We start from the raw sequence: 18,559 nt of genomic DNA, 5'->3' as shown, positions 1-18,559 counted from the left end.
GGGGTGCACACATGCATGCTGGACCTGGGGCTTGAACTCAGGGTCTGGGCACTGTCCCTGGGTTGTTTTTTTGTTTTGTTTTGTTTTGTTTTTTCTCAAGGCTAGTGCTCTACTTCTTCTTTTTTTTTTTTTTTTTTTTTTTTTGCCAGTCCTGGGCCTTGGACTCAGGGCCTGAGCACTGTCCCTGGCTTCTTCCCGCTCAAGGCTAGCACTCTGCCACTTGAGCCACAGCGCCGCTTCTGGCCGTTTTCTGCATATGTGGTGCTGGGGAATTGAACCTAGGGCCTCGTGTATCGGAGGCAGGCACTCTTGCCACTAGGCTATATCCCCAGCCCTAGTGCTCTACTTCTTGATGCACAGCTCCACTTCCAGCTTTGGGGGATTCATTGGAGATAAAGTCTCATGGAATTTCCTGCCCAGGTTGGCTTCAATGGTGATCTTCAGAGTAGTTTGAATTACAGGCCTGAGCTACTGGCAACTGGCAGTATGTATGGTTTTGGGATGTGGTGTTGACATCAATGAATCAGTCAATCAAATCAAAGAAATTTCAAAACCAAAAATTTCAATTCCCGTGTGTGTTAATCAGCTCAGTTGATGAAGAGAGTCAGTCCCATTATTGTCAGTTGTGTTTAAACTGTTTTGTAATCTGATGTTAATTTTGTAAAATTTGCTTCCCCCAAAGCAATATCGAAGTTAATGTGATTAATTTAAGTGATAAATCATTTTAGGTTTGTTGGAGGATGGCAATATCATTGTGCCCTGGTGGCTCATATGTGTAATCCTAGCTATTCAGGAGGCTGAGAGCTGAGGATCATGGTTTGAAGACAGCCCAGGCAGGAAAGCTGCTGGCTGACACTTATCTCTAATTAACCACAAAAAAGCTGAAAGTGGACCTGTGGCTCAAGTAGTAAAGCACTAGTCCAGAGCAAAAAACTCAAGAACAGTGCTCAGGCCCTGAGTTTAATTAGGACCAGAAAAAAAGGAAGATGTTGATGTCTTAGGGAAGTCAGGGGCATTATGGAAAAACGAGTCAATTATCTTCAGTAATATACTAGACACTGGATTTTGAACATTCTCTGTTTTTCCTCAACAGCAGTCTCCTTGGAACAATATACCTACAGATAACAAGGCTCTACTATGTTGAAACTAGGAGAAATTCTACAGAAAGTGGGAATTGGGGAAAATTTTTTCAGATAGAAGTTTTTCTTTCAGAGCATTGAAGGCTTGGGATTTGATGTCTATAGTAGGCAAAGCACCCTTTAGTGAATCCCTCTTCAGCCTACTCTTCCTGCTGGCCACCCTTGGATGTACAAGAGTTTATGTTAGGCTTCAATGTTTGGAGAAAGAGCTGCTTTGTGGTGTGTGTGTGTGTGTGTGTGTGTGTGTGTGTGTGTGTGTGTGTGTGCTGATTCTGGAGTTTTAACTCAGGGCCTGGGCACTGTCCCTGAGCTTTTGTGTTCAAAGGTAGTACTCTACCATTTTGAGCCACAGCATCATTTCTGGCTTTTTAGTAGTTAATTGGTGATAAGAGCCTTGTGGACTTTACTGCTCTGGCTAGCTTTGAACTGTGATCCTCATATCTCAGCCTCCTGAGTACTGAGGATTACAGATGTGAGCTGACAAAGCCTGGCTTAAGGCTGCATTTTATATTTAATTTAAATAGTTATATTTGGCTCACGGCTTCAGAGTTAGACATGATAGTATGAAGTGTCTTAGGAACACTTACAAGAAGAGCAGAGACTGTTCAGAAAGATTACTCGAGGTCAAGGTAGACAGGGAAAGCTTACAGGAAGGGATGCTATTTGAATTGGATCCTTAGTTCTGGAATAGGAAACTAAATAGAGGATGACTGTAGCTTCTGGGAATTTTCAGAGCACTGTTGGAGACCAGAAAGTGAATATTCACCAAAGTATTCCTCTTTTGGTTTTTATCTAGTGTGTTAAAAAGATGATTAGTCTTGGTAAGGCAATTATCTCTCCTTAGTGTCTTCCACTTACTGTCTTTTCTTTCCAGAGGTTTGAGCATGGAATCTTAAGGACAATGGGGACATTGGCACAGGAGTCAGCTCCTCTCCACAGGGCTTAGTTTTCTAGTCTAAAAGGAGTGACTGCTCCCACAGCCAAGGATTTCCAACTTTCTGTTCTATACAAACATTCTGTGATTGTCATCACATTTTAGTGACACAGGGTGGTGTAGCCACCATTACATTTTGCTCTCAATGAGGACTCAGTGGAAGGAATGTAAAAGGACAAGCGTTTGAATCCTGTTTTTCCTTCCTTCCTTCCTCCCTCCCTCCCTCCCTCCCTCCCTCCCTCCCTCCCTCCCTCCCTCCCTTCCTTCTGTGTGCGCACATGCCACAGGCACTCCCACATGTGTGCACCAGTATGGGCTTGAACTCAGGGCCTAAGGATGTTGCTCTACTATTTCAGCCACATCTGTACTTCCAGCATTTTGCTAGTTAATTTAAGAGTCTCTTGGGCTTTGCTGTCCAGACTGGCTTCAAACTGCTAATCTCAGCTCTCAGCTTTCCGAGTAGCTAGGATTATAGTCATGAGCTATTGATGCCTGAATGCAGTTAGGTTTGAGTCTGCTCTCCACTTCTGGGCTGCTGGAGCAACTGCTGCTTCTGCAATTGGCTCCCGCAGTCACCAGTATCCCTAGAGCTTACCAGAGACTTTCCTGCAGCATCCTGGAGTGACGAGGTCAATCCTGTCTCCCATCTCTTTCCAGCTAAGTACAGACAGACATAGAACTAGCACAACGGTATCAAAATTCTGCAGTTATCAGCTGATGCATGCCTGCAAAAGTTTCATTCCTCAACTCCTTAGAGAGCATCTGAGAACTCTGTCCCTTACACTTGAACCAATAAAACCTTATTTGGATAGTATTGTTTCACCTTTTGTGTTATTATTATTATTTTATTATTATTATCCTAAATAGAACAGAGGGGCCCTTGGATGAGCTGGTGGTATTCAGAGTTGGTAACATTGAAAGCTCATAGTACTGAAAGTTAACAATCAGAGCTGAGAGCTGATACTAATAAACTGAGCTGCACTTTGGCTTTCCATGATTTCTATTGAATTGAGCAAAAGCATCCTTTAATAGTAATTGATCTTTCTTTCTCTCTTTCATTCTTTCTCCTCTTTCCTTCCTTCCTTCCTTCCTTCCTTCCTTCCTTCCTTCCTTCCTTCCTTCCCTCCTTCCTTCCTTCCTTCCTTCCTTTCTTCTTTGTTGGTTGTAGGGCTTGAACTCAGGGCTTAGGCACTGTCCCTGAGCTTTTGCACTCAAGGCTAGCATTTTACCTCTTTGAGCCACTGTGCCACTTCCAGTTTTCTGGTTAACCACTGGAAAGAGATAAGAATCTGCCTGGGCTGGCTTTGAACCATGATCCTCAGCTCTCAGCCCCCTGAGTAGTTAGGATTACAGGCATGAGCCACAAACGCCCAGTGAATTGGTCATCTTATATGATGTTTTGTGTGTGTGTGTTGGGGGGGGGGGTTCTATTTTGTTGTTATTTTCTCCAGATAGGGCCTCTCTACGTTCCGCAGGCTGGTGCAAACTCACTATCCTTATGTCTCAGCCTCTCAAGTAGCTGGGATTGCAGGTGTGTAAGGGTTCTGTCTTGACAAAGACTCTCTCCTTGATCTAAACTCCCTTTAACTTCTTTTCTCAATGAGGCCTCAAGTTTGATCTCTAAGAGCTATAAAATCTGAGTGTAAATGATTTGTTCTAACAGCCCTCTCCCCACAAAAACATACACACTTATATACACAGACACTAACCCACTAGCTCAAGAATAACCTAAAATTAGGCTCTGATAAAGTGCCTTTGTTAGCAAACCCCACACTGTTGGGAGCATTTCCTTCCTTCCAACCCAAACAGGGTTGCAGGCAGGCAGGCCACTCCCAAGCTAAACACACTTTCAAAAGCATGTGATTATAAATCCTTTCTTCCCCCCCCCCCCCCCCCCGCCCCCTTTGAGATCTAAATCTCTAACCCAGTATGGATTCTTTCAGGACCTGAGAGCCTCTGCTTGAAACACAAACATTCAAGGAGATAATTCTTGCTCTTTCCCTCCCAGACCAGTAGGCACCTAACTCTAACTTGCACCACGGGCTGTGGTCACAGAGGCAAATCTTTTTTTTTTTTTTCCTCCAGATAAGGAACAAACCCCAGATGGCCTAGTCATGAGAACTAATTCCCTTAATTCCCCTCAAACCTTTTTCCCAGAACACAAGTCTGCCTTTCAAGTCTTCTGCGGCGTAGCTTCACTGGAAGTTGAGGTTAGCTCTCACTGGCTCCTGTGCCCTATTGCAGCAGTTGTTCCTGAATTAAGTGGGTATATTCTTCTACCACATTCATTAGTAGTCTGGCTTTGTTCACTTTCGACAGACTGCTGTTTTTTTATGCTGATTCAGGAAAAGGATTTCTGGTAGTTCTAGTATTTTTACCCTGGGGCAGCTCTACATCTGACCTCCATCTACATAACATGACTGTTTTCCTTCTCCACTATTCCTCCTTGGCAGGTAAACTGGATATCTCTGGGCTATCTTTAGCTCCTCCCTTCCCTCCAGGCCTTCAGATTCTATCTCCTCTTTTCTGGAATATGTCCCCCTGTCCACTCTTTTTTTTTTTTTTGGCCAGTCCTGGGCCTTGGACTCAGGGCCTGAGCACTGTCCCTGGCTTCCTTTTGCTTAAGGGTAGCACCCTGCCACTTGAGCCACAGCACCACTTCTGGCCATTTTCTGTATATGTGGTGCTGGGGAATCGAACCCAGGGCCTCATGTATACGAGGCAAGCTCTCTTGCCACTAGGCCATATCCCCAGCCCACCCCTGTCCACTCTTGATGCAATTGTCCTAGGTCTGGACACACTTCAGCTTTGGCCCAAAGGAATCTAGTTGTTTTTTTTTTTTAACTAGTTTCTCTACCTCCAAGGCTCTGTATAACTCCAAAGAGTAAATAAGACTCTGAGCTGACTCACCTAACATTCCCTCCCTTTCCATGTCTTTCCACTGCCTACAGAAAAGGTTTTGGGAGGATTTGGGAACTCCCCAGGATCTCCTCCTTAAGCTAAACTTCTTGTACCTATCTCCAGGCACCTGTGATGATCAGCCCTTCTAAGTGTGTGCCAACGATTAACATTTTAATCTTTTTCAGGGTCTAACTCAAATACTGCCTCCTTCATGAAAGGAATCCAAGTGGTTCTGAGTTGAAATTGTTTCCTTCCTCTGTACTTTTACTTGTTGCTATTTTTTTCATGTCTGCCTTACAATTAAAGTATAATTTATATGCAATTAAGTGTCCCATCCTATTATATTTTACTTCTTGGTGTTTTGAACTAGCAAAGGCTGGCCTACAACTTCTTATGTAACCAAGGCTAGCCTTGAACTTGTGATTCTCCTGCCTCCGGTCCTTAGTGGTGGGGTTAGAGGTATACTCCACCAGGCCTGGCTTTGAATTACCTTTTTTCCCTCTCTTCCTTCCTTCCTCCCTCCCTCCCTCCCTCCCTCCCTCCTGGAAGAGGTATATTTTTCTTCTTTTGTTTTGTAGCCTGACATGGTAGGCAGGCACCCTACCACTAAGCTGCCCGGTCCCTCCCCGGAAGGGCACTGATTCAAAGTTAGTGCAGCCAGTAGAACACGTGCTCTTTTAATAAATTATTCTGAGATTTATTCATCTGAAATGGCCATTCCTCAGCTGGGCACCAGTGCCTCATGCCTGTAACCCTAAGCTACTCAGGAATCTGAGATATGAGGATCACAATTTGAAGATAGCCCAGGCAGGAAAGTCCTTGAGACCTGTGTATCCAATTACCCACGCCCTCCCCCCCCCCAAAACAACAACAACAAAAAACAACTGAAAGTGAGGTTGTGGCTCAAGTGGTGAAGCACTAACCTTGAGAGCAAAAAAGCTCAGGGACAGTACTCAGGCTCTAAGTTCAAACCTCAGGACTGGCATTAAAAAAAATAATAATAAAAGGTAGCTGGGTGCTGGTGGCTCATGCCTGTAATCCTAGCTACTCAGGAGGCTGAGATCTGAGGATCATGGTTCAAAGGCAGCCTGGGTAGAAAGTCCATGAGACTCTTTTTTCCAGTTAACCACCAGAAAACCGGAAGTGATGCTGTGTCTCAAGTGGTATAGTGCTAGCCTTGAGATGAAAAGCTCAGAGGCAGGGCCCAGGCCTAGAGTTTAAGCCCCACAACCAAAAAAAGAAGAAAAAAAAGGTAGTTATTCTTAAAGATCTAAGCATGAAATATATTAAAGTTTAAGTCAGCAAAATTGCTTCAGTATGATTTTAAAAGGTTTAAGTTTGGGAAGGAAGTCCTAATGTCAATGACTCATGCCTCATGCATTGCAGTTAGGGTAGGAAACATCTACGCGCCACTCCTAAGCTGAGCTGCATATTGCAACACCATAACTAAGACATGGAACTTTCTGTCTTTGGTATACAGCACTCACTTGCATCTGAGTTGAGTGAAGGCAGTAAGTAGTTAACATTTACCAAGTGCCTCAAAGTCACTATCTAGTTTACATTGTTTTACTTCTCACAACTATTCCCTCACAGGTTAAGAGTGATTAGGAGGTAATCCTTGTTGGGGAAGGAAAAACTTAAAAGTTCAGAAGTATATGCCAAAGAGAAGGGGAAATGAAAACTTTTATGGGCTCATGACAAGTTCTTGGGCCCTTTTCTTATGTACTTTTTGGTGACGGTTGTGGGTTTTGAACTCAGGGCCTTGACATGCTTTGTGCTCAAGGTAAGTGTGCTACCATTTGAGCCACAGCTCCATTTTTGGTGGTTCATAGGAGAGAAGAGTCTTACGGACTTTCCAGGCTGGGTTGGCTTTGAACTGTAATCCTCAGATCTCAGCCTCCTGAGTAGCTGGAATTACAGGTGTGAGCCACCATGCCGAGTTTTCATGGGCCCTTTTCTGATTTTTTTTTAATTCGATGAACTTATAAGTAGGAAGTGTCAGGAGTTTTGGAGTTCAGCATATTGATTTTTTTTTAATTTGTCCATTCTAGAAGTCAGTTCTATGTACTGTTTGATGAGGTTGTCAACTACAGCTCATAAGGCCAGTTTGGAATTTGGGGTAGGCCAGTTTGGAATTTGGGGTATAGTGAATGGGTAGAAATGAGGTAGAAATGAGAAGCCTTTTTTTGTTGTTGCATATTTTGGTGTCATAGGAATTTTAAGTGATTTTGCAATCAGTCACTGGAGGATTATTTTCTGGGTTCTTAGAACAAGTTGGAAGCTAAACTTTGGACAATGTATTAGACTATGCCCTTTGTAACTGAATAACCCAAGATAGTGTGTTAAAGTTTAGTAGAGATTCAAATTCCTGGGTTGATTAATCAAGATCATAGGTTTAAAAAATGTTGATGTCACTCCCAGTTGTGTGGGTGTCATATTTTATAGTGAACTGCATGTTTTTAATCCCTTACTACTTTCCGAATCTTGCAGAATAATTTAGAATTAAGTAATCACTAATAAATAGAGCACAATTCAACTTGAAGGCTGGGACCAGGGCACGAAGACTGCTTTAGGATAACTGTGGACCATGTTCTATCCACGGAATGTGGAGTCAGGAAAGGTTGTGGGGTCACGTTGGAGGTTACTGTTTGAGAAACTTAGATCTGGTTGTGTGTGCAAATGGGCTGGGGTCGAGTCCATCTGGAGGCCTCTGCAATTATTCAGGGTCCGGAAGAGAAATGGTAAGAACTGACAGAAAGGAACAAAGCAGTGCGTGTGGCCCAGCATGCGACAATGATCCAACATAGAGGGTTAGGGTGAGAGAGGAAGAGAAGTGAAGGACAACTTCAGGCTGTCCGGAGAGCCCGAGTGTTCAAGCAGAGGCCGCCAGACTCCTTCCAGCGCAGACGTCCTCGCAGCAGCTGGAAGGCGCAGGCCTCAGGGAAGCCAAAGCCGCACGGGAGGCAGGACCTGCCAGGCGAGCCTGCGAGGCCCCTTCTCCTCCGGCCTCCGCCGGTCACTCCGGCCTTAGCCCCTCCTTCCTCCCCGCACGGGTCGCGGGGTCTCCCCTTACTCCCACCCTCCAGGGCCGCCTACACCGCCTCCGCCCATCCCAACCCCCTCCCGGTCCCCTCCTCCGCCGGCTCAGACTCGCCCTACTGCCACGTCTCACTGATGACGTCACCGGGTCCGCTCCGCCTCAGCCAATCCGCTAGGGGGAGTCAGAGCGAAGTCCTAGCCAGCGAGTCAGCCGGGAGGGGAGCAGGGAGGGGCCAAGGGTGGGGAAGTAAGGGAGTTATGGAAAGAGGCAGGCGACAAGTTGTCAAGTGCGCATGCCTCCTGGGCGCAGTGCCTGGCGGGAAACTGAGTGCGGGTCGCTGTGCCGCACCTGGGTCCTCAGAGCGCGCAGTCACGCTCGCGCCTGTCTTTCCCGGCTTGCCGCGCGGCACGGCCGCCCTTTGGGCTGTGTAAAGGCCCCTTGGTCTGAGGCTTCCCTATTTCCTGGTTCGCCGGCGGCCATCTTGGGTGGAAGCGATAGCTGAGTGGCGGCGGCTGCTGATTGTGTTCTGAGGGGTCGGAGTCGGGGAAGACGTTTGCTTTACCGGAACAGCCGATCTCATTCCTTTCTTTCGATTACCCGTGGCGCGGAGAATCAGGGCGGCAGCTGCAGCAGCAAGGGCGGCGGTGGCGGCGGCGGCAGCTGCAGTGACATGTCCAGCATGAATCCCGAATAGTGAGTGCCGGGGAGCCCCGGACCCGCCGGGGGGTGAGGTGGGCTGGGGCGGCCGCGGGCGCCTGGGCTGGGGGAACGCGGGGGCGCCGGGCTCCATTGTCTGGCGGCCGAGGGCGGCCGGGGGAGGGGTCGGGCCGGGCCGGGCCGGGCCGCGAGGTGAGCCGCCTGGGGTCGGGCCGGGGCGGAGGAACTGTCTGCGGGGGTTGGGGGGCGCCTGGAGTCGGGTGGAGGGGCGGCGGGAAGGGCGAGCCGGGCCGGGAGGCCGTGACTTTTGGGAGGACTTGGCTTTGCCGAGAGGAGGCTGGGTGGGGAGAGCTCTCCTAGAGGGCACGTCAGCCCCTGCACCCGCACTCTGCGGAGCTAGCTGTCAGCATCTCCTGGGTGGATCCGGCCTTTGCGTGTCCACCTCGAGCTTGTTGGACAAGTCCCTGGAGCGCTTCCACCCTCCCTGCCCGCTCTCAGGTAATATGGATGCTTTTGGGAACTGCGTGGGGTTGAGGAAAATGAGTACATGGTGAGAAGCGATTTAAATGGCTTAGTTTTCTTTTTTGAGTGAGAAGCGAGGTGAATGACTTAGTTTTCTTTTTTGAGTTACCTCCTCGAAGAGTTGTTGAACTCGTCGAGCCGTTGCTTCTCTCCACCCCCCGCAAACCTTGTTATTTTTGAGGTGTTTTTTTTTTTTTTTAAAGAGGGCACCTAAGTCATTTTGTTTTCTGTAGGTCAACAGCAGCAACAAAAGACCAGAACTAAGACCAAGGAATATCTTTCTGATACTGTGAAATTACAGCAAGAGTTTGCTGTCAAGTTGATAGAGAAACGGATGGGATCTATGATAGAACAGTAGGTTTTGTATTACCTACTTGAATGTTTGCAGATAGGGAATGAGGTTCCATGACGTGTCATGAAAAGTTAATGCATTCCTTTTTCTTGCTTACTCAAGAAGTCACCAGAGCAGATGTGACACACCTGCAGGCACCTTCTTTTTCTTTCCTTTTTTTTTTTTTTTTAAGTTGGTTATGGGTCTTGAACTCAGGGCCTGGGCACTGTCCCTGAGCTCTTTGGCTCTACCACTTTGAGCCACAGTTCCACATCTGGCTTTTGAGTGCTTAATTGGTGATAAAGAGTCTCACGGGGACTTTTTTTTTTTTTGAGCTGGGCTGGTTTTGAACTGTGATTCTCAGATATCAGCCTTTTGAGTAGTTAGGATTAGAGGTGTGAGCGAGCCCCTGGCTCCCAGCTATTACCTGGCACATGTCATGAGAACTGGTGTTCACTTTCATGGAAGACTTTGTTGGGCTGTCCTTAGTAGTACTTTAAAAAATCATTCTATCGGTTCCTTGGGTGTAAATTAATGAACAACTAGAGATGTAATTGTCTTCTTTAGTGTCAGATCCTTTAGAAGGAGAGGGGGAATTTTTTAAAAGCAGAAACCAGTGTTTGTCAAAAGTTCAATTTATTTGCTGCTTTGGTCAATTACAGCTAAACATTGTCCCTTGAAAGATCCATCCATCATCATTTTAACTGACTGTCATGTGTGTGTCACATGACTCTTGAAAAAAATGCATTCTGATTTCAAGTTTTGTAATACTGTGTCTCCTTCCTTTTTTTGGGCCTGTCCTGGCGTTTGAACTCAGGGCCTGGGCACTGTACCAGAGCTTCCTGTGCTCAAGGCTATCACTCTACCACTCGAGCCACAGTACCACTTCTGCTTTTTTTTTTCTTCTGTTTATGTGGTACTGAGAAATTGAACCCAGGGCTTCATGCATACTAGGCAAGTACTCTACCACTAAGCCACCACATTCCCAATCCAAGTGTCTCCTTATGCACTAAACAGATGCCTTAGCATTTCACAAGAATTGTTTGTACTTTAAGAAGTTGAGATTAGTGGTCTTACAATGACTGCTATGTTGGCAGTTTTTAACTTTCTTTTATCAAGGCCTCCAAGGACAAAGTTGGCTTTGCATAGTTGAGCAAAGTTGAACAGAGCTACTATATGGAGATGTGTGAGAATTTGCTATTCAGGGACTTTCCTATATTCTCTGCATGTTTAACACATTAAAATGATCTTGACTAATTAGTTAAACAGAAATTTGAAAAGTTATCAAACTTCTGAATTTGTTTCTTCTTTCATAAAGTGATATACTAGGAGTGACATTCCTGTTAAGGGAGTGGCAAGGTTCAAAAATATGTAAACAAATTTGCACTCTTTAGGTGCTAGAAATCATTTTCAAGTAAGTTGTTTGTAGTAGTACTAGGACTTAGAAGAGTGAACCTTAACTTAAAAGGTGTTTTTTTTGTTTTGTTTTTTTAAATAGCCCAGGTAGCATGCCCTTATCCTCCTGTCTCATCCTCTTTAGAGCTGAGATTACTGGTATGTACCACTATATCCCACCCAAGGAGATTGTAATATAATACAGAAAATAGATTTTAAAAATATATGTAATACCAGTAGATATAGTTCATTCCAGATGTTCAGCAGAGATGAGAGCAATAAGATTTCAGAAGACGATGATGTGTTGTGGTTGGCTGTTGGTTTGGCTTTTTTTTTTTTTTTTGCCTGTCCTGGGTCTTGAAATCAGGGCCTGAGCACTGTCCCTGGCTTCTTTTTGCTCAAGGCTAGCCCTCTACTGCTTGAGCCACAGCACCCCTTCTGGCTTTTTCTATATATGTGGTGCTGAGGAAGCAAACCCAGGGCCTCATGTATATATGGCAAGCACTCTGCCACTAGGCCATATTCCCAGCCCTGCTGTTGGTTTTTTGAAAAGACACTTTTAGCAGCTATTAGTAATTCATGTGGAGCAGCAGAAGGATTGAGGATGATTTTTCTTTTTCAGAGTTTTAGCAAAGATTTATGTTTGTCTAACATGATTAAAGTAGGGAGAAATAGAAAAAGAGCAACATTTTTGGCTGGCTTCCTGGTATGAAATGCAAGTTAAAGACTCTGAGGATGGGACTAGTGCTAGTGGTTCAAAGCCAGCCTAGGCAGAAGAGTCCGTGTGATTTTTGCCTCTATCTAATCACCAAAAAGCCAGAAGTGGAGCTGTAGCTCTAATGGTAAGAGTGCTAGCCTTCAGTGAAAAAAGCTAAGAGACAGCCAGCCCCTAGACCCTGAGTTAAAGTTTCAGTGTACACACACACACTCTCATGATTTTGGGGGAGGGAGAAGAAAGAGGAATGAGTAATAAATAGCAAGGACAGTGGTTTTTAAGATTGTCAAATCATCTTTTTGAGGACTTTGGTGTACTGACTTCAACAGAAATCCAAAGTAATTTGTCAGTAAGTATTTGGCCTACCATATTGGTTTTCTAGACTAATGAAATCTGGGAATTTAGGGAACTTTTGCATAAATGTTAGTGAAAATTGCTTAAGTAGAGTTCCCCCCCCCCCCCCTTCCAGTCCTGGGGCTTGAACTGAGGGCCTGGGCACTGTCCTTGAGCTTTTGTTTGCTCAAGGCTAGCTACCACTTGAGCCACAGAGCCACTTCCAGCTTTTTCTGTGTATGTGGTATCAAGGAATTGAACCCAGGGCTTCATGCATGCTAGGCAAGCATTCTACCACTAGGCCACACTCCCAGCCCCAAGTAGAGGTGATAGATATTTTAGTAGAGAATATCACAGAGGCAACCAACTTTTTAGCAATTTGGCCATAACAGGTTCTTCTTTAGTGAAGTTGTTTACCATTGTAATTTGAGAAAATTTGGAAAAAAGAGAATCGATTGAATTTTTTCACTCCAACTCCCATTTTCTTTAACATTCTGTTCTAAACATGGAAATGTTTTCTCTTAAATTAAAACTTTTAATAGGGAAAGTGCCTTTCCAGATTCCCAGATGTTTTAGTGACTAATGAATAGTGTATATTAATATTTACAGGTATACCTTTACTTTGTGTGTTTTTCTTTTTTTTGCCAGTCCTGGGGCTTGTGCTCAGGGCCTGAGCACTGTCCCTGGCTTCTTTTTGCTCAAGGCCAGCATTCTTCCACTTGAGCCACAGCGCTACTTCTAGCTTTTTCTGTATGTGCTGCTGAGGAATCAAACCCAAGCTTCATGTATGTAAGGCAGTCACTCTACCGCTTGGCCATATTCCTGGCTCTGTTCCTTACTTGGATGTTTCATCATAATACTAATAACAATACTACTGCTACTACACTAATTTAATCTTTGGAGAAACAAGTCTATAAGTGCTCTAAATTTGGTAATGAAAATGGCATCTTGACAAAAGCTTGATTGTCTTAGAATGAATAAGATTATAGCTTTATGTTGGTTGATATAAGATTACCTCTTGGTTGCTTTATCACTGAAGACTTTTACTTTGTGATCTTCGTTAGCTTTCGGTTTAGCAGTGAGGAGAAAAACATACATTAATGAAAACTGAGTTTTAATTTATTCATCTGAATGCTTTCTGTATTAGGCTGATTTGGGAGAATTGACAACTCAAGGTTATCTTTAAGTTAGAAATGAAGGGTAATTGACTCATTTGCATTTTAGTTACAGAAATACATAGGCAGTGTAAGCTTTTTCCGGTAGTGTGGAGTTTGATCTCAGGGTTCAAATCACTTGAGCCAAGGTCCCAGTAGTATAATCTTAACTGGAAAAACAGAAGGAAACTGTCAAAGCTTCATTTTTCTGGAGAGCTGAAGTATGATTTAATTTTCTGAGGAGGTGGTAAGGCAGGCAGTGATTAACACAATAGTTAAGAAATACTTAACATTATTCTCATACTAGAGCATTTTTCATAAATCTATTGGCTTCTAGTGGATTATTTTTGTTTGGTATCAAGAAAATTATTTTTGTTACTTTTAAGGATTGTGTTTAAAATGAAGCATAGATACTTGTGTTGAGTGTACCAGAGAGCTAGTGTAGAAGGTGATATAGTAGTGTTGAAGTGCCAGACTTTGAAGTCAGGCCCCACTTTACCACGTGAACCCCATTTTACCACGTGAGCCCCATGTTAGAATCGAACCCTGAGCCAATCAGATTTGTACCTGTGTCCTAATCTTGCTTGCTTGAACAGCTGATTGTTATAACCTTGTTCTTTGCCTTTATAAGCCCTGTGTAATCACAGCTCGGGGCTCCCTCCTAACCTCCGCTGTGTCGGTGGGTAGGATGAGGCCCGAGTTGCAGCTCGCTTAAATAAAGCCTTGCCTTGCTTTTGCATTTCGGAATGTCTGGGTCTCGGTGGTCTTCTTGGTGGTGATTTCGCGACTTGGCACAACAGTGTATTTGGATATTCTATAGTTATTTGGTGCAGAAAGATTTTTTAAGGGTCTGGGAATGTGGCCTAGTGGTAGAGTGCTTGCCTAGCATGCATGAAGCCCTGGGTTTGATTCCTCAGCACCACATAAACAGAAAAGGCCGTAAGTAGCGCTGTGGCTCAAGTGAGCAACAAGAAGCCAGGGACAATGGTCAGGCTCTGAGTTCAAGCCCCAGTACCGGCAAAAAAAAAAAAGATTTTTAAGTAGTTTATTTTGTATTTTGCATTATTACTCTGTTCTTCGCAGTACTGATGGCTCACTCCTTGTAATCTTAGCTATTCGGAGGCTGAGATAGAGGACTGAAGTTGGAAACCAACCTGGGCAGGAAAGTCTGTGAGACCTTTATTTCCAGTGTAACCACACACCCAAAAAAGCCAGAAGTGGAGCTGTGGCTTAAGTAGTTGAGTGCCAGCCTTGAGCAAAAAGCCTAAGGGGCAGCACCCAGGCCTTGAGTTCAAGCCCTAGTTACTAGTACTAACTAAATATGATTCCACAGTCTCAAAATTTTATCAGTCTTTTGAAGTTTGCTTTTCTGTAATGGTGGATTGAAGGAACATATGATGTTTCTCTTGTCAGTGGTTGTGCTTCAGTGTTTTGTTTTGTTTTCCTTAAAATTATTGGAAAGTAAGCCAGGGCCAGTGCCCACACCTTTAATCCTAGCCACTCAGGATGCTGAGGATTGCAGCTCAAAGACATTCTGGGCAGGAAAGTTCATGAGATCCTTATCTCCAACTGGAACTGGAAGTAGAATGGTGGCTCAAGTGGTAGAGCGCTAGCCTTGAGCAAAAAGAAGCCAGAGGCAGTGCTCAGGCCGTGAGTTCAAGCCCCATAACTGGCAAAAAAAAACAATATGAAAGCCAGAAATAGTATTAATAAAAATTACACTGTCAAGCACATAACTAATTGACTTGTTTTCTAATACGTGTGTGTGTGTGCATGTACACATCCTGATGCTTAAACTCAGGGCCTGTGCACTGTCTCTGAGCTTTTTTGTTCAAGGCTGGCACTCTACCACTTGAGCCACAGCGCCACTTAGGGCTTTTTCTATATATGTGGTGTGGAGGAATCAGACCTAGGGCTTCATGTACACGAGGCAAGCACTCTTGCCACTAGCCATATTCCCAGCCCCTTTCTTTCTTTTTTTTTTTTTTAATTAAATTTTATCGACAAGGTGATGTACAAGAGGGGGTACAGATACATAATAAGGTAGTACATTTCTTGCCTTATGTTACACCCTTCCTCATTTTTCTTTCCCTTCCCTAGTTCAGATAAGCATATATACAATATCTAGTGTACTTTTATTATCCAGTGCACTTTATTTTATCCAGTGCACTTCTGTTATTAAAGTGTTGTACAGAGGCGTTACTGTTTCATAAGTCAGGCAAATGAAGACCTTTCTTTTTGAACAATGTCACCTCTTCCTTCGCTTTTCCTCTAGTTTTTTATTAATTTTTATTTTGTTATCTTGTATTTTACTTTATTTTATTATATTTTTGTGTGTGTGTGAGCGTCTGCCACCCACCTTAATTTTTATTTTTTGAGATGTTGGGATCAAAGCCAGATCTAGCACTTGCCAGGAAAAAGTGCTCAATCTCTTGAAATACATAGAAACTCCAAGCCAATCAACAAAACAACAAAAAAAGAAAAGTAACTAGTATTCTTGTACATAATCTACTTTTTTTTTTTGGCCAGTCCTGGGTCTTGAACTCGGCCTGAGCACTGTCCCTGGCTTCTTTTTGCTCAAGGCTAGCACTCTGCCACTTGAGCCACAGCGCCACTTTTGGCCATTTTCTATATATGTGGTGCTGAGGAACCGAACCTAGGGCTTCACGTATACTGAGACAAGCACTCTTGCCCCTAGGCCATATTCCCAGCCCCATAATCTGACTTTTAAATGTCTTTAGAGATAGAGAAAGTGAACACCTGTAATTCTTTGGGTAATTTAAGTTTCTAATATCTGTATAGAATTTCCATGAAGTATATATGAAGACTTTTTGTGTGAAAGTAATGATTATTATAGGGACACTTAAAGGTAAGAACTGAAAAAAAGAAAAATAATTTTGAGGGGCTGCACTGGCTGAACCCAGGTGCCTTTCACATGTTAGACAAGTGTTCTACCACTTGAGCTATGTCCTTAGACTTTATTATTATTGTTACTACTTTTTATTATTTTTTGGTAGGGCTGAGAATTGAACCCAAGTTCTAGAATATTGTACCATGTTCTTTTTTGGGGAGTCAGTTTTGGGGCTTGAACTCAGGGCCTAAGTGCTGTCCCTGAACTCTTTTTCTCTACCACTTTGAACCACAGAACCACTTTGAGTAGTTTATTGGATATAATAGTCTCATGGAGTTCCCTGCCCTGGCTGGCTTCAAACCGTGATCCTCAAATCTTAGCCTTCTGAGTAGCTAGGATTACAGACGTGAGCTGCCAGTTCCCAGCATTTGGTTATATTCATATCCTATTAGCAGTCTTTTGGTTGTGTGTGTGTTCTTTCATGGGCAGTTTGACTCTACTTATTTCACTATTTGTAGTTATAATGGTCATTTGGTTTTGATAATAAAGACTATGCTTTTGCTAATATTTACTCTTGCCTCTCCTAGTATATGAAAATGTTTAGAGTAAAAGGAAATGCTTCTTCAGTTTTGTTTAGTTTTTTGTGTTGGTTGTGGGGCTTGAACTCAAGCCTTGGGCATTGTTTCTGAGCTTTTGTACTCAAGGCTAGTGCTTTCTCACTTGAGCTACAGCTCCATTTCTGGCTTTTTGGTAGTTAATTGGGAGGGTAAGAGTCTCCTGGACCTTACCATCCAGGTTGGCTTTTCAATCATGATCCTCAGATCTCAACTTCCTTAGTAGGTAGGATTTCAGGTATGAGCCATCAGTGCCTAGCTAAGGTTTTCAGATTTAAAAAAAATTGTTTAAATAAATAATCTACTTTTAATGTCTCCAGATACAGAAAAAAAAATGGGTATGGTATATCAGTTCTTGAGGTATCCTTAATGTGTGGATTATCTGCATTTTACTCCTGTTTGTCCAAACTTCCCTTTGGAGTTCTAGTAAGAGATAGGGCAGAACATCTGTTGCCATCTTTTTTCTTTAGAGGGAGAAATGAACAGCATTCAGACTGTTCTTTTGTTTCCCTGTAGGTGGTGTGATTGAGATTGCTCTTTGGTATCTGGAAGAGAAAGGAGAAAAACCTATGTTTTGTGCCACCCTCCCTCCCCCCCACCCCCAGCAACCCCCTTCTGGGACCACTCTGGAAATGGAAATGTTTCCCCCCCCCCCAACAATATATTCCTGAGAACCTGGAGAAGTTGTTTATTGGCTTGTTGGCTGACTGAAACATGAAAAGTACAGTACAGAGGAAGTAGGGACTTGATGTGGTACCCTGTAATCATAGACATAGAGGCATAGACCTTGTGGGACAAAGTTGGGTAGACTTATCTCAAAAATGGAAGAGCTTGGATGTGACTCAGATATCTTGCCTAGCAAGCTAGAGTCCCTTGGTTCAATCCCCAGTTCTGGGGGGAAAAAAAACACAAAAAAACTAAGTAGGAAATGAAACGTTTATAGGTCTTTTTGTGACTGGTTGGCTCAGATGGCCAGCATATCCTCCCTTATTAAACCCAGATCGATAGGTTCCAGTTATGCGCGTGTGTCTGCAGACTCTTAATTCTGATAAGTAATTTTGTATGTGTATGCTTTTGCTCACAAAGGGAAACATCACAGTCTAATAAGAATGGTCATTGTTTGACATGTGTCTGCTATATGTGCCAGCCACTTGGCTAGGGCATTTTATGAAGGACATTTTATGCAGTTTGTACCTCAAGTTGGCTTTAAAAACAATGGAACTTAGGGGGCTGGGGATATGGCCTAGTGGCAAGAGAGCTTGCCTCGTATACATGAGGCCCTGGGTTCGATTCCCCAGCACCACATATACAGAAAACGGCCAGAAGTGGCGCTGTGGCTCAAGTGGCAGAGTGCTAGCCTTGAGCAAAAAGAAGCCAGGGACAATGCTCAGGCCCTGAGTCCAAGGCCCAGGACTGGCCAAAAAAAACAAACAAAAAACAAACAAACAAACAAAAAAACAATGGAACTTAGTATATAATTGAAGTTTTCCAATATTTCGTTTGCCTGACAATTGTATTTAAGTAGAATTATTCTTTATCCTTTCTATTCTGCCTATATTTCCATTTTTTAAATTTAGTACAGTTATTGGTAGCCCAATTTTAGGCATGTAAAGTAGGACATTTAAAATGTATGTATGTATACATATGTACATATACATACAATATACAGTATGTATGCTGTATATATAATATATAGTGTGCATATATATGCACTCTATAAAGTGGTACTTGGGCCTTGTGAATGCTGGGTAAGTGCTCTGCCACTGAGCTGCATTTCCATTTGAGTTTTAAAATGTTGGTTTTTTTGGACCTAATATAATTTTGATTACTCTTTCCTATATCTCTCTTTCAAAAAAATGCTCCATTTAAATTTTTTTTTTTTATATAAGTACTTGGGCTTGAACTCAGACCCTTGTACCCTAACTTAGATTTTTCATACAAGGCTGATGCTTTCACTTCAGCCACAGTGCTGC

The 18,559-nt window shown here is 43.5% G+C and overlaps 1 protein-coding gene across 1 annotated transcript in view; it reads left to right on the top strand.

Annotated features, from left to right (window-relative positions):
• The first annotated feature begins 8,469 nt into the window (after positions 1–8,469).
• Positions 8,470–18,559, top strand: part of Rab1a (RAB1A, member RAS oncogene family) — a 30,348-nt gene continuing 20,258 nt past the window's right edge. The window contains exon 1 of the mRNA XM_048352625.1: positions 8,470–8,707. Within this exon, the coding sequence (XP_048208582.1) occupies positions 8,685–8,707 (23 nt within the window). The 5' untranslated portion in view covers positions 8,470–8,684. The remainder of the gene's footprint in view (positions 8,708–18,559) is intronic.

Source organism: Perognathus longimembris, chromosome 8 (genome assembly GCF_023159225.1).
Source record: "Perognathus longimembris pacificus isolate PPM17 chromosome 8, ASM2315922v1, whole genome shotgun sequence".
Lineage (NCBI taxonomy): Eukaryota > Metazoa > Chordata > Mammalia > Rodentia > Heteromyidae > Perognathus > Perognathus longimembris.
Note: the sequence above shows the minus strand (reverse complement) of the source record. Positions and strands in the feature narration are given on the sequence as shown.